General features: G+C 36.8%; 1 protein-coding gene across 4 annotated transcripts; it reads left to right on the top strand.

Moving 5' to 3' along the window:
* The first annotated feature begins 2,970 nt into the window (after positions 1-2,970).
* serbp1a (SERPINE1 mRNA binding protein 1a) lies at positions 2,971-11,327 on the top strand. 4 transcript variants are annotated; one of them, XM_083940515.1, is made up of 9 exons: positions 2,971-3,333; positions 4,777-4,960; positions 5,776-5,925; positions 6,041-6,109; positions 7,973-8,047; positions 8,223-8,394; positions 9,274-9,318; positions 9,445-9,678; positions 9,961-11,327. In XM_083940515.1, the coding sequence occupies exons 1-9, from the start codon at positions 3,078-3,080 to the stop codon at positions 10,015-10,017; spliced, it is 1,242 nt and encodes a 413-aa protein (XP_083796641.1). In that variant the 5' UTR covers positions 2,971-3,077; the 3' UTR covers positions 10,018-11,327. The 4 variants fall into 4 exon arrangements, with proteins under 4 accessions (XP_083796641.1, XP_083796639.1, XP_083796642.1 ...); XM_083940513.1 differs by having other exon boundaries at positions 2,972-3,333; positions 6,038-6,109; XM_083940516.1 differs by having other exon boundaries at positions 2,973-3,333; positions 8,226-8,394.
* The last annotated feature ends 809 nt before the right edge of the window (positions 11,328-12,136 follow it).

Raw genomic sequence — 12,136 nt, 5'->3', positions numbered from 1 at the left:
ATAGTTTTTTAATGCAAATATTCAAGTTGAACAATTCAAATTAAACAGTAAATGATTCAAATATAGTTTTTTAATGCAAATATTCAAGTTGAGAATTTAAATTAAACAATAAATGAGTCAAATATAGTTTTTTATTGCAAATATTCAAGTTAAACAATTCAAATTAAACAGTAAATGATTCAAATTCAGTTTCCAGTGACTTGTTTTTCTGCCCACAAACTGAAAAAGTCTCAAATGTTGGATTTCCCCAGTAGCATCTGAGTGCAAGACGATGTTTACATGATAATTCATTAGTGTTCTCTGGTGTTTTTGACTTTATTTGGCAGAGAAAGGATCTATATTAACATAGACAGACGGCGAATCTGCCCGGTGACAAATAAAACGACTGAAAAATGAACTAATGACTTCTCTGCTATTTGCAAAGTCCCAATGGTTCGGCCCTGACCCCCGAGCCTTTACGTTTGGAAACATTAAAGCTAAAGAGTGGTGTTAAATATCTGAACACAAGTGTAGGAAATAGTTTTACAGGAGCAGAACACGCGGAGTTTAAAGACGCCCAGGGCTCGGAGAAGTGTGGATACTTGTTCAGGAGCCAGATTTAAACAACAGCACGGTCTGTGAGCGTCACGTTTGTCACTTTGGGATGGAAGTGACAAGATTCACACACTTTAAATAAACTTTATTTACATACACTTTATTTAAATAAGCTTTATTTCAATACACTTCATTTAAATAACAGGAACATTTTATTCTTAGACGCGCATCAGACTTAGACTCCTCTGTATTGATCCTTTGAGATGAACTCCTGCAAGGAAATTAAATTTCCAGCAGCAAGGGAGATATAAAATATATAAAGTATAAGATCAACAATAAACTCTTAATAATTATAGAAAATAAAACAATAAACTCTTAATAATTATAGAAAATAAAACAATAAACTCTTAATAAATATAGAAAATAAAACAATAAACTCTTAATAATTATAGAAAATAAAACAATAAACTCTTAATAATTATAGAAAATAAAAAAATAAACAATAAACTCTTAAATAAATATAGAAAATAAAACAATAAACTCTTAATAATTATAGAAAATAAAAAAATAAACAATAAACTCTTAAATAATTATAGAAAATAAAACAATAAACTCTTAATAATTATAGAAAATAAAACAATATACTCTTAATAATTATAGAAAATAAAACAATAAACAATAAACTCTTAAATAATTATAGAAAATAAAACAATAAACTCTTAATAAATATAGAAAATAAAACAATAAACTCTTAATAATTATAGAAAATAAAACAATAAACTCTTAATAATTATAGAAAATAAAAAAATAAACAATAAACTCTTAAATAAATATAGAAAATAAAACAATAAACTCTTAATAAATATAGAAAATAAAACAATAAACTCTTAATAATTATAGAAAATAAAACAATAAACTCTTAATAATTATAGAAAATAAAAAAATAAACAATAAACTCTTAAATAATTATAGAAAATAAAACAATAAACTCTTAATAATTATAGAAAATAAAAAAATAAACAATAAACTCTTAAATAATTATAGAAAATAAAACAATAAACTCTTAATAATTATAGAAAATAAAACAATATACTCTTAATAATTATAGAAAATAAAACAATAAACAATAAACTCTTAAATAATAATGATAAAGTAGATGTAAGAATACAGGTCAAATTAAATCAGATAAGTTAAATGTAGAGAAACGCAAAAGATAAAATACAGACTTTATATGGAAGAGGAGGCAGTGGAGAGAAATAATGAAAAAGAAAGAGGGAAAAAGGAAAGAAAGAAAGAAGAAGAAAGAAGTAATAAATTAAATTGAGAAAGAAAGAGATTGAAAGAAAAAAAGAGAAAGGACACATTTAAAAAAGAAGAGTTTTTATTTTTACTTGCTCATTTTACTGTTTGTATAAAAATGTTTTCATGTGAAGCACTTTGTGTCTTTGTCTGTAAAATGTTTTATATCAAATAAACTTTTATTATTATTATCATTTAAACTGACAAACAGTTTGAAAGTGTTTTCTTTCCAAACTTTATTTGAATTTTTAAAATTTACATTTCTAAAATTAACATGGGTGGAGAAAAAAAACATGAAAGTAGGACACAAAAAAAAATTATAAAATGGTATTAAAAAATATAAACTAGTTATTATATTTTTATAATAATAAAATTGTTTAAATTAAAAATATAAACTAGGTATTATATTTTTATAATAATAAAAATGGTATAAATTATAATTATAAACTAGTTATTGTGTTTTTGTTATAATAAAATGATATAAATTAAAATATAAGCTAGTTATTTTGTTTTTATAATAATAAAATGGTATAAATAAAAAATATAAACTATTTATAATATTTTTATTATAATAAAATGGTATAAATAAAAAATGCTAGTAATAAATGAATAAAGTAAATAAAGTAAAAAATGGTGTAAATTAAAAATATAAGCTAGTTATTATATTATATAATATAAAATGGTATAAATTAAAAATACAAACTAGTTATTATATTTTTAGAATAATAAAATGGTGTAAATTAAAAATATAAACTAGCTATTATATATGTTTTTAATTGCTCATTTTACTGTTTTTATAAAAATGTTATCATGTGAAGCACTTTTGACACACTTTTGTCTGTAAAATGTTCTATATTAAATAAACTTTTATCATTTTTATTAATATTATTATTATTTAAAGTGACAAACTGTTGCAGCCACCAGTTTAAAGGTGTTTTTTCCTGAGGAATCAAAACAAGTGTGTGTGAGAGCACCCATGCTTGTCTTTTAGACGAGCAACACTAAAGAGAGACTTGCATTATGGGTAATGTAGTTCCTCATTGGTGTATTCCGCGGGTAAGTGAATTGACGTCACTTCCAAAAGAACTACACGCCCCACCCGCGCCAGCCCCCGAGGTCCCGGATGTCTACCGCGCCGGAAGAGAAGAAGGTCTTTTTCCCAGCCATCTTGTGGCTTCATCTAGCGAAGTGTTCGCACCAAGCCTCGTAGAATCGGAGGAAAATCCTGCTGAAGGGGCGCCATCATGCCCGGACAAATGCAAGAAGGTTTTGGCTGTGCCATAACCAATCGGTTCGACCAACTATTTGACGACGAGTCGGATCCCTTTGAGCTGCTGAAGCAAGCCGAGGTGAAGAAGAAGGAGGCTCCTGCTCCTGGTGCCGCCAAGACCGCAGCACAGGCTGCCAAGCAACCGAAAAAGGAGTCCCAGAAAGACAGAAAGGCCCCGCTGGGTGATAAGAAGGAGGAGACCCAGGCACCAGTCCCACTAAAGAAAGATGGTGAGACCCTTTTAGTCGTTTTTGTCTGTTGCTAAGCTGCGAGCGGAAGATTTAAGCTAGCAGGCTAATCGGCGGTTCGTAAGCCCCGGCGGTGACATGAGGTCCGCGTGGCTGCTTTTGTGCGCCAGTTGGCTGTCAGTTGACATTTACACCAACGCGTACAACAAAGACCCGTGTTTAACTCAACAGATCGGGCGTTAAAACACTTTGCAGGCCGACTTGTTTTGGCTTGTCCCCCCACACACACACACCACCCCCATCGGCCTGGTTGAACAGGCAGAACCAGAAAGCCTAACAAGCTAACTACACAAATTAGCCTTCAGCTGCCAAAGTGTTAACCATATAAAGTTGGGACTTTCTGAAACCTCACTTAAATGTATTATTTATTGTAACCCAGAGCAGGCCTCAAATAAGTAGTTCCCACTTGCATTTAAAAAAAAACCGTTAAAATATAACCTACAGGTGAAAATACAGGGCGTCAAATGTATTGTGATGTCAAAAACTGTGCACTGTGGGTGTGTGGTGGGTTTGCAGGTGGATTTCACACATTTAGGAGCAGCACTGCCACTCTCATGGTGATGCACCTCGTGGTTGTAAGTGTGGGGCGTGTTAAAATGCACAGCCTCCACACTGCCACTTCCCATTGGCGCACAATGCATGTGATCGACCACCATCACAGAATTTAACTTCCCAGTTTCTGCTTTTTTTTTTACCCCCAGATGCATTAATTTATTCAGGTTTTCATAATGCATCATGGGTCTATCATGGGACAATTCATTTAAACGTGCACATTTTGGTGTTGCAATTATATTACTTTATATTTAGTGAGGTAGAAGCATTCAGGCACAGTTTTGAACATCCAGTTAATCGGCTGTTATCGTACAAGTCTGCCAAGTGGGTTCATATCCGTTTGCATGAGAGAAGATGAGACAGGTGCGCTGACTATGGTGCACCCAGCTGCTGCTCAGTAGTGGATGGTGTCTATTTTGGTAGCTGGTGATCTGTGGGTGGGACTAGTTGTGTCACACTGGGCCGGCAGCAGTCGACCATGTGCCCTGGAGAGTCAAATGCTATAAAGCCGCCAGTGACTGGTTGTTTTAACTGATCACTTTCCAATCAGACTCTGAAATATCATGTCATAATACTCTTGATCCCTATTTATAATGTAAGATTACTCACTTCTGTGATTGTCTTCGTGCATTCAGACGGTTGTTTTAATCGTTTACACTTTTCCTATTCTGATTCATCGCTGACAGTAACAAAAGTCTTAATAAATGGGCTGTATCAGCTGCTTTAGTTCTGTAATTCTGCACATTAATTGGGATTATTTGCACCATTTAAACAGAACAATCGTCTCTTCTTTCTCTTGTCTGGGGCTCTACAGTGGGCCCTGACCTGTCAGTGCTATTGGTCCTCTAATCCCTCTGTTGTGGTCAATCCTAGGTGCCGGCATGAGGAGAATGGGCCGCAAGCCGGAGGGCGATGGCTTCAGACCCCAGGGCGGCCAGGGTGAGGGGCGCCCCCCCACAGACAGGCGGCCTGTGGACAGGCGGCCCCCACGTCGCTTCGAGAGGCCCGCTGGTGAAGGCGGCGAGAAGCCCGAGGGCGGCGAATTCTCAGTGGAAAAGTGAGTTCATATATTCTAATCAGATGTTTTAATTTAATCATCTATGGAAAGAGTGAATCCACTACTGTACATTACAGCAGAACTCACTGGGGGGGTGGGGTCAGCAACTGTTAAAGGCGTTGCTTACGATAAGTCGCTTAATGATAAGACTTTGTTTTAAAGTTTTGCGACAGACACTTGTGGTCCTTTTATCTCATCAGTTAAGCTATGTAAAAATGTATACAATACAGTAAAGTGTCTTAATTTAGACAAACTTCAAACATCAGTCAATCTAAGCCATAATCACTTTTAACCCCTGTAGACATGTCATTTAAATAATCTTAATTAACAGTTAAGTTTTTATTAATACAGGATTTTAACAGGTGCTGTAAATCATTGAACACTTGAATTATTATGTAGTGTGGTTTAAAAGTTTGAATAAAATGATTGACAGGACACCAACTTTACTTGCAAACTCATATTGAAACATTATCCTTTGTTTATTTTAGTTTGTTTTTTTATGGCACAGTAACTTAACCAATTTAATGTGGCATGGAATAATCGTACAAATATGAGTTAACTCAGCTGTGAGGTCCTGGAATAGCTTGAAATTGCACCCTTAAGTGTTAAAAAGATGGTTGAGTTTGACTGTGGAAAAGGTGAAGGAACCCTGTTAAAAGCATCTGTTGGTTGCATAGATGTTCCAGTAACTTCTTCTGATCTTAAAGGACAAAAAACGACCTCTGTAGATCCCCCGCCTTCAATTTAAGCCTCTGATAAGCAGAGAAACCCGTGCTTTGATTGGATTTGACCGTGCTGTTCGTCCCCCTCCTTAGACCCGTTGGTGACAGGCCGATGAGAGGCCGTGGTGGTGGCAGAGGTGGACGCGGTGCCGGCGGCGGCAGAGGCCGTGGCATGGGACGCAATGACGGCTTTGACTCCCGAGGAAAACGTGAATTTGACAGACACAGTGGCAGTGACCGATCGTAAGTATTTTTTCGTTTCTTATATTTCCCTTAAACAGATATTCTTGGACACCAGGTGTGTTTTCATGCAGTGCTTGTGTCTCGCCCCTGGCTAAAGCTAATGTTCTTTCAGTAGTCTGAAAGGCGAGGAGAAGCGCGGTGGAAGTGGATCTCACAACTGGGGCACCGTCAAGGATGACATAACGTAAGTTCTTACGCATGCAGCGCAATACAAACTTTGAATCGTGGCAGTCACACAACAGCTGAACACCTTCCTACAGAGAACACAGAGATGACGCTTCTGCATGAGGACGGTTTGTCTTTGTACACTTGGTGGTGTTTTAAAGCCGTCTAGGACTGAAACTAATTATTTTCATCGTTCATTAATCTGTTGATTATTTTGTTTGTCCCACAACGTAAAGATCTACAGTTTACTGTGATATATTCACATTTAAGACGCTGGAATCAGAGAAATTGGACTTTTTTTACTTTAAAACACGATTAGTTGATTATTAAAATAGTTGGCATTTCATTTTAATAGTCGACGACTAATCTATTAATCTTTGCAGCTGCAGATGTACGGCTGGGAGATAATTAATATAATTTATCATCTTTCAATGGAATCGCATCGTGGTTAAATCATATCGAGATACTTTGAAACACAATTACGTCATCTAAAAGAACGAAAAGCTCAAAATTCTCAGAAAATCTGACATGAAATATTTTTTTTAGTTTAGATTTTGCACTAAAGTTCTGAATAAAATGGAAAATACTCATTTTTAAATTGTCATTTATATCACAAAGGAGCACAAACATATGCTTTACATGTCGTTATCATCCAGCACTAGGTCATTGACTCCAAATAATGTCACATCCTGGTTCAGAATCGTGAAAGAAAATAAATAAATAAAGGAAATATGTCAAATGTAGTGGGAGCCCCGGGGCGTGCTTTGCTAAAGTCAACCGGCACCTCTTCAGCTACCGCCCCACGCCCTGTGCTCGGTCAGTGTGTGTGACTTAAACCGGTTCCAGGGTCGTGTCTCCACGGGATGAGTTACTGCCACGCCTAATGTGCAGTGACACTAACATAAATTCTCCCTTCATGAACGTTATAATCACTATTTTGAGGAAGGTGTCGATTCAGCCTCATGGTCAGTTTGGAGGCTGTGGTGCTGTTGAACTGTTATCAGTTAATAACTGACCGTGTTTTTATATAAATGGTGTTGACTGGATATTTTTACTAGACAATTCAGCAGCAAACTACAGCCTTGTTTGAATAAACTAATATACAAATAGAATAAAGTCAAAACCAATCAAGAAAAACTGAACATTACAAACTTAATGGAGGTCTGATTCATTGAAGGACTCTGTTACATTAGAGTGAGCTGATAAATTACGAGGGCTTTTCATTGTTTTCACTTAAACAGTAAAATAAAAAATATAATGCAGCTTTTCATCTGGATCACGCTGCACAGAAGTCACAGTTTGATGCTCACTAAAGCAGAAAAACACCCAAATGCGTAAGGATACATTTATTTTGAGTAATGCAAGTGTTGAACAGACAAAATCCCCTTACTGGGGACTGAGGTGTGGAAACTTTCATTTTTAAAACAAGGAACATTTTTAAAACACTTGCACTGAACAGACACTTTCCGTAAAGAAACCAGTCACAATAGACTATAAAACTAAAAAGCATCTAAAAAATGCTTTTACTATATGCCAATAGTTTCATTATTTAACACTGTTGTGCTTTTGCATCTTCAGCTCTATTTGCTTTTCATTTGCGCTCGCCATAGTGTGACTGAGGCGCACACAAATTTGCGTTAATTAAATTGATCGCCAACTATTTTGGATCGATTAATTAATTTGGGGTTTTTGAAAACATTTTCACCAAACAACTAATCATTTAATCGGGAAAATGATCGACGGACGATGAAAATACTTTATCGCGGCTCCGCTGTACAGCTCTTGTTCTGCATTCTGCATGCATCAGACCATGACCCATGTACAGTTCTACTTGTCATGCATCTAGGCTCTTAATTATTTTTTTTCCTCTTCTTCTCCATAGCGAGCTTGACCAATCGAACGTCACTGAAGAGAACCCTGAAGGAGAGGAGCATCCACCCGCTGACTCTGAGAACAAGTAAGCCCCTGGTTTTTGTCTCAATAGGCTCTGACGAAAAATAAGTAACTGTGAAGAGATTGTTCTCTTGATAAAGCAGTGATACCTGACTTAATTTGGACTGGTGTTCAAAGAACGCCCACTCTAGTCATATTAAACATTAACACTGTCACACTGTGTGTCTGTGTGTGTGTTGAAGGGAGAATGAGGTTGAGGAAGTGAAGGAAGAAGGCCCCAAGGAGATGACTCTGGACGAATGGAAAGCCATGCAGGGCAAGGAGCGGGCCAAGGTGGAGTTCAACATCCGTAAGGCCAACGAGGGAGCGGAGTGGAACAAAGGATTCGTGCTACACAAGTCTAAGGCAGAGGTGAGTCAAACTCATCCTGAGCACATCAATATTTCGCATCAAATATTGGTGTTGATTTTGCTTTGTAGATGTTATTTATATTGCAGGTTCTTGGTGCCTGCTCAAATGAGACAGTTTATATTTTAATGTTTAAAAAATGAACAAACTCTATCAAGGAAAACTTCTTCACTTTTGATTTGTCAGTGAATAAACTGAAAGGCTGTCTGTAGATCAGGCAAGTGTTCATTGTTTGAATCCGTTACTAAATCAGAAGGTACTAAATAGCTACATGTCACATGTTGTGGCATGTTGTTGGCTGTTTATCATTTGTCCCAGCCTCCTCCAAGCTGCTCGACTCTAACTCTAAATCTTACAATGTGCAGTAAACACACATGTACTTTAATTCATACACGTTATTTTTACTTTTGTTGTCAGTGATGTGATTTATGTAAAGCAACAGACTGTAGCGTCATGCCTAAGACAAATAAACCTTCCAGATATGGTGATACACACTTATGTGAGCACATACCAACTCGAATTATTTAGAAAATCTAATGGGAAATGTTTCAGGTTATATTTTTGCACTAAAGTTCTTAATAATAATTATTAAATTCAGGCAGGAGTACACAAAATAGGCTTTACCTTGAGGTTATTTCACAATCTTTTTATTAATAACCAGAAAAAATGCTATTTCACGATATATAATTATTATATATCATATCATTGATGTATGAAAGGACCTGTTTGGTGATAGATTTTGTCCGTGTTTCCAGCCCTGACCCAGACCCACGTTGAGTCAGTGTGGTTGGAAGATGTTGTAGATTTCTGATTCCCGTCTTGATCGGACTCGAGTCTCTGAACAAACATTGTTGCTCAGTTGTTTATGTTTTGCATCTACAGGATAAGAAAGACGAGGTGATTGACCCTGAGGTTGAGGAGCCCAAGGTAAAATCTCTTCTGTTGCACATTATTTGAACTCAAGTCATACATGTGAACAAAATAAACCAAAGCTTTACGTGAACAGAAAGATAATAATTAACTTTGTACCTGATCTTTTTTTTCCTGATTCAGCTTGACGACGAGCACCACTTCCGGAAGCCAGCTAATGACATTACGTCCCAACTGGAGATCAATTTCGGAGACCTGGGGCGCCCAGGTCGTGGACGCAGTGGACCACGTGGTGGCCGCGGCGGTCGTGGACGCGGTGGTGGTGGTCGTGATGGTGGCGGCGGCGGCGCCGGCAGCGCACCTGGCCCTGCCAGTGGTGAACCCGCTAGGCCGATCCGTGGAGGGAGGACTGACAAGGTAGATGATCTTATGGGATGTGGTTGTCGTGTCTTTAGCACTTAAGTATCTGCGTTGACCATAGGTGTTGCTGTTTTTTCACTGAAATGAAAATAATCAATACGCCAAAAGGTAAATAAGGGTTCAGTGTAAGAACGAGCCAATGAAACTTGAATTTTTAATCATTTAAAGCTATTTTCAAAAGCCGCCCTCCTGTAAATTAATGTTAATCCTTTCTTACTTGTAAGGTACATCTTCAAATGTTGTAATTTTAACTCCTACATAATGTTTGTTTTTCCTCAGTCATCTGCGTCTGTGCCCAACGTGGACGACCCAGAGGCCTTCCCAGCCCTGGCTTAAGCCCCGGCTGCTGTCCCTCAGGCCTACAGGAGCCTCCTGAGCACCTCCACTACGAGGCTTGCATGTTCCTGGATCCTTCAGCAAGGTGAAATGATGGAGAAGACTGTCATTAACTATGGCACTCAAAGTGAGGACTGAGTTTTACCCAATAAAAACAAAACGAAGATGGAAAAAAAACAGAAATTAACAAAAAAAAAACAAAAAAAAGAAAAGGACTTCTTGCTACTCTGGAGCAACTTATTGGTAGAGGTTTTGTACTTGGAAACAAAGTAGCAGGGATGTTTTCATACAGTATTTTTTTCAGAGGTTATGCATTGTCCATTGATAAATTTTTGTAATTGCTGCTTGAAAATATGCATTTGGAAATGTAAGCATAAGAAGGGTGTCTGTAGCTTGGTGTGAGCCGTCGTCTGCTCGCTTTAAAACGGGCGCTGTGGAGCTCCAACCCAAGCTCATACGCTCTGCCACACCAAGGTATCTCTGATGAAGTTACTGCTTCACTCATTAAGATTTATGGATTTATTTTTTTTTTTTCTTTAGCACTGGGGTATTGTTTTATATTTTATACAGGAGGTCTATTCTTCTATGATCTTCAGCCTGTAAATCTTAACTATTTTCATAAATTCTTTCAGAGACTGTATTTCACGTGGTGCAAATAGGACGCGCCTCGATCTCTGACCGAGCGTTGCCGCCTCAATTTGAATGCATTGATGAAATGGCGCCTAAATCTGTATTAAGGTTCTTTTGTACTGAAATGTTCTGAAGGAACATAAGGTCATTTTTGGAGGAGCACGCGGAGGATTTACTCCTGAATTTGCAGCGATCCGGAGATATTTGAAGCTGAAAACTACTCCATGTGGTCTGATCGCTGGTGTATTTGGGCTGCTTTTCACCATCTCGTATCTCTTCCTGCTTGCCCATTTCATCTCTGATTACCAGCCACGAGTGCAAGTCAATTAATGCCTTTGTTTTTACTTAAGAGTAAAATAGAGCGGAAGTGTCTTTACGCAGTTGAGATGTGGCGGTAGTCGTCTGGATGCCCTCCGACTGTTTACACACTCCACTCGAGCATCCTTCCACAGATGTAACCTAAGCCCAGCTTCAGTTTGTTTTTGCAGTCTGTTCTGTGCTGATCTTTTCTTCCACTGTTGACTTGCCCTGTAGCTTCCACAGTGGCACCACTGCATAATTGCTCTGAAAGAAATACAGTTGTTCATTGTGTGGAACAACTGAAGTGCTCTACAAATGTGTGAATTCTAGCCCTGCTATTAGAGACCTCTGTCGGTAAATAAAGATGGTCGATAAATCTTTTTGCATTGTCACTTCTTTTTTTACACCTGCCTGCACACAGGTCAGGTTAATTTACAAATGTACACCACCTGATTTGTTTGCTTCTTAAAAATCACATCTACGTATGTAAATGTTCTGACTATTCGCCCGTGTGCAGTTGAATGTGAATGTCACAGCAGGAACATGTCCAGTGGTCACCTCCCAACAAAGGCATATTATGACTTTTTGATGTTTATTTTTTAAGTACCTATAGTGTTGCACAGGTTCTGCATCCAGAAAATCAAAGCCATATTATCGTATTCCACTACTGAACTAAAATGACCTTTTGACTCCTTCAAGAAATGATGCCATGGCTGCTTCAGACACGCTGTCCTATGACTGATTTAAGGATTTTTTTTGACTTTCATACTGTCCTAGTGGAAGTAATAAAGTAATTTAGTATGTCATAGTATATATAGTATATCAAAAAGTCAAACAAATTTAAAATATGTCCAAAAAATGCTTAAATCAGTATAGAATGTTTAAAACGGTTACAAAAAAGTCACAATTTATATCAAAAAAAGTAATACAAAAGTTGTAGTATAGTATGTCGGGAGGGAAAAAGTCATTGTGAAGGTAATAAAATAATTTAAAAATAAGTCATAATTTAGTAAATTGCAAAAAGTCATAAAAATGTAACTGAATTTGTTGAAAAAGTCATAAAATGTCATTAAGTACATCGAAAAAGTAATTTAGTATCTCAAGTCAGAAGTCCAAAAATGTTAAATATCTCCAAAAAATGCTTAAATCAGTACAGTATGTTGAAAAAGTTGTAAAAAATTTAGTATGT

This window comes from Echiichthys vipera (assembly GCF_963691815.1).
Source record: "Echiichthys vipera genome assembly, chromosome: 3".
Taxonomy (NCBI): domain Eukaryota; kingdom Metazoa; phylum Chordata; class Actinopteri; order Perciformes; family Trachinidae; genus Echiichthys; species Echiichthys vipera.
The sequence above is the reverse complement of the archived record's forward strand: the minus strand, read 5'-3'. Positions and strand labels throughout refer to the sequence as shown.

What these genes read in the sequence shown, in the direction of transcription:
- serbp1a (XM_083940513.1), top strand. Translation starts at nt 3,078, where the DNA reads ATGCCCGGACAAATGCAAGAAGGTTTTGGCTGTGCCATAACCAATCGG. An exon ending in CCCGCTGACTCTGAGAACAA is followed by an intron (nt 8,048 to 8,222) that starts GTAAGCCCCTGG and finishes GTGTGTGTGTTG; the next exon opens with AAGGGAGAATGAGGTTGAGG. An exon ending in CTGAGGTTGAGGAGCCCAAG is followed by an intron (nt 9,319 to 9,444) that starts GTAAAATCTCTT and finishes TTCCTGATTCAG; the next exon opens with CTTGACGACGAGCACCACTT.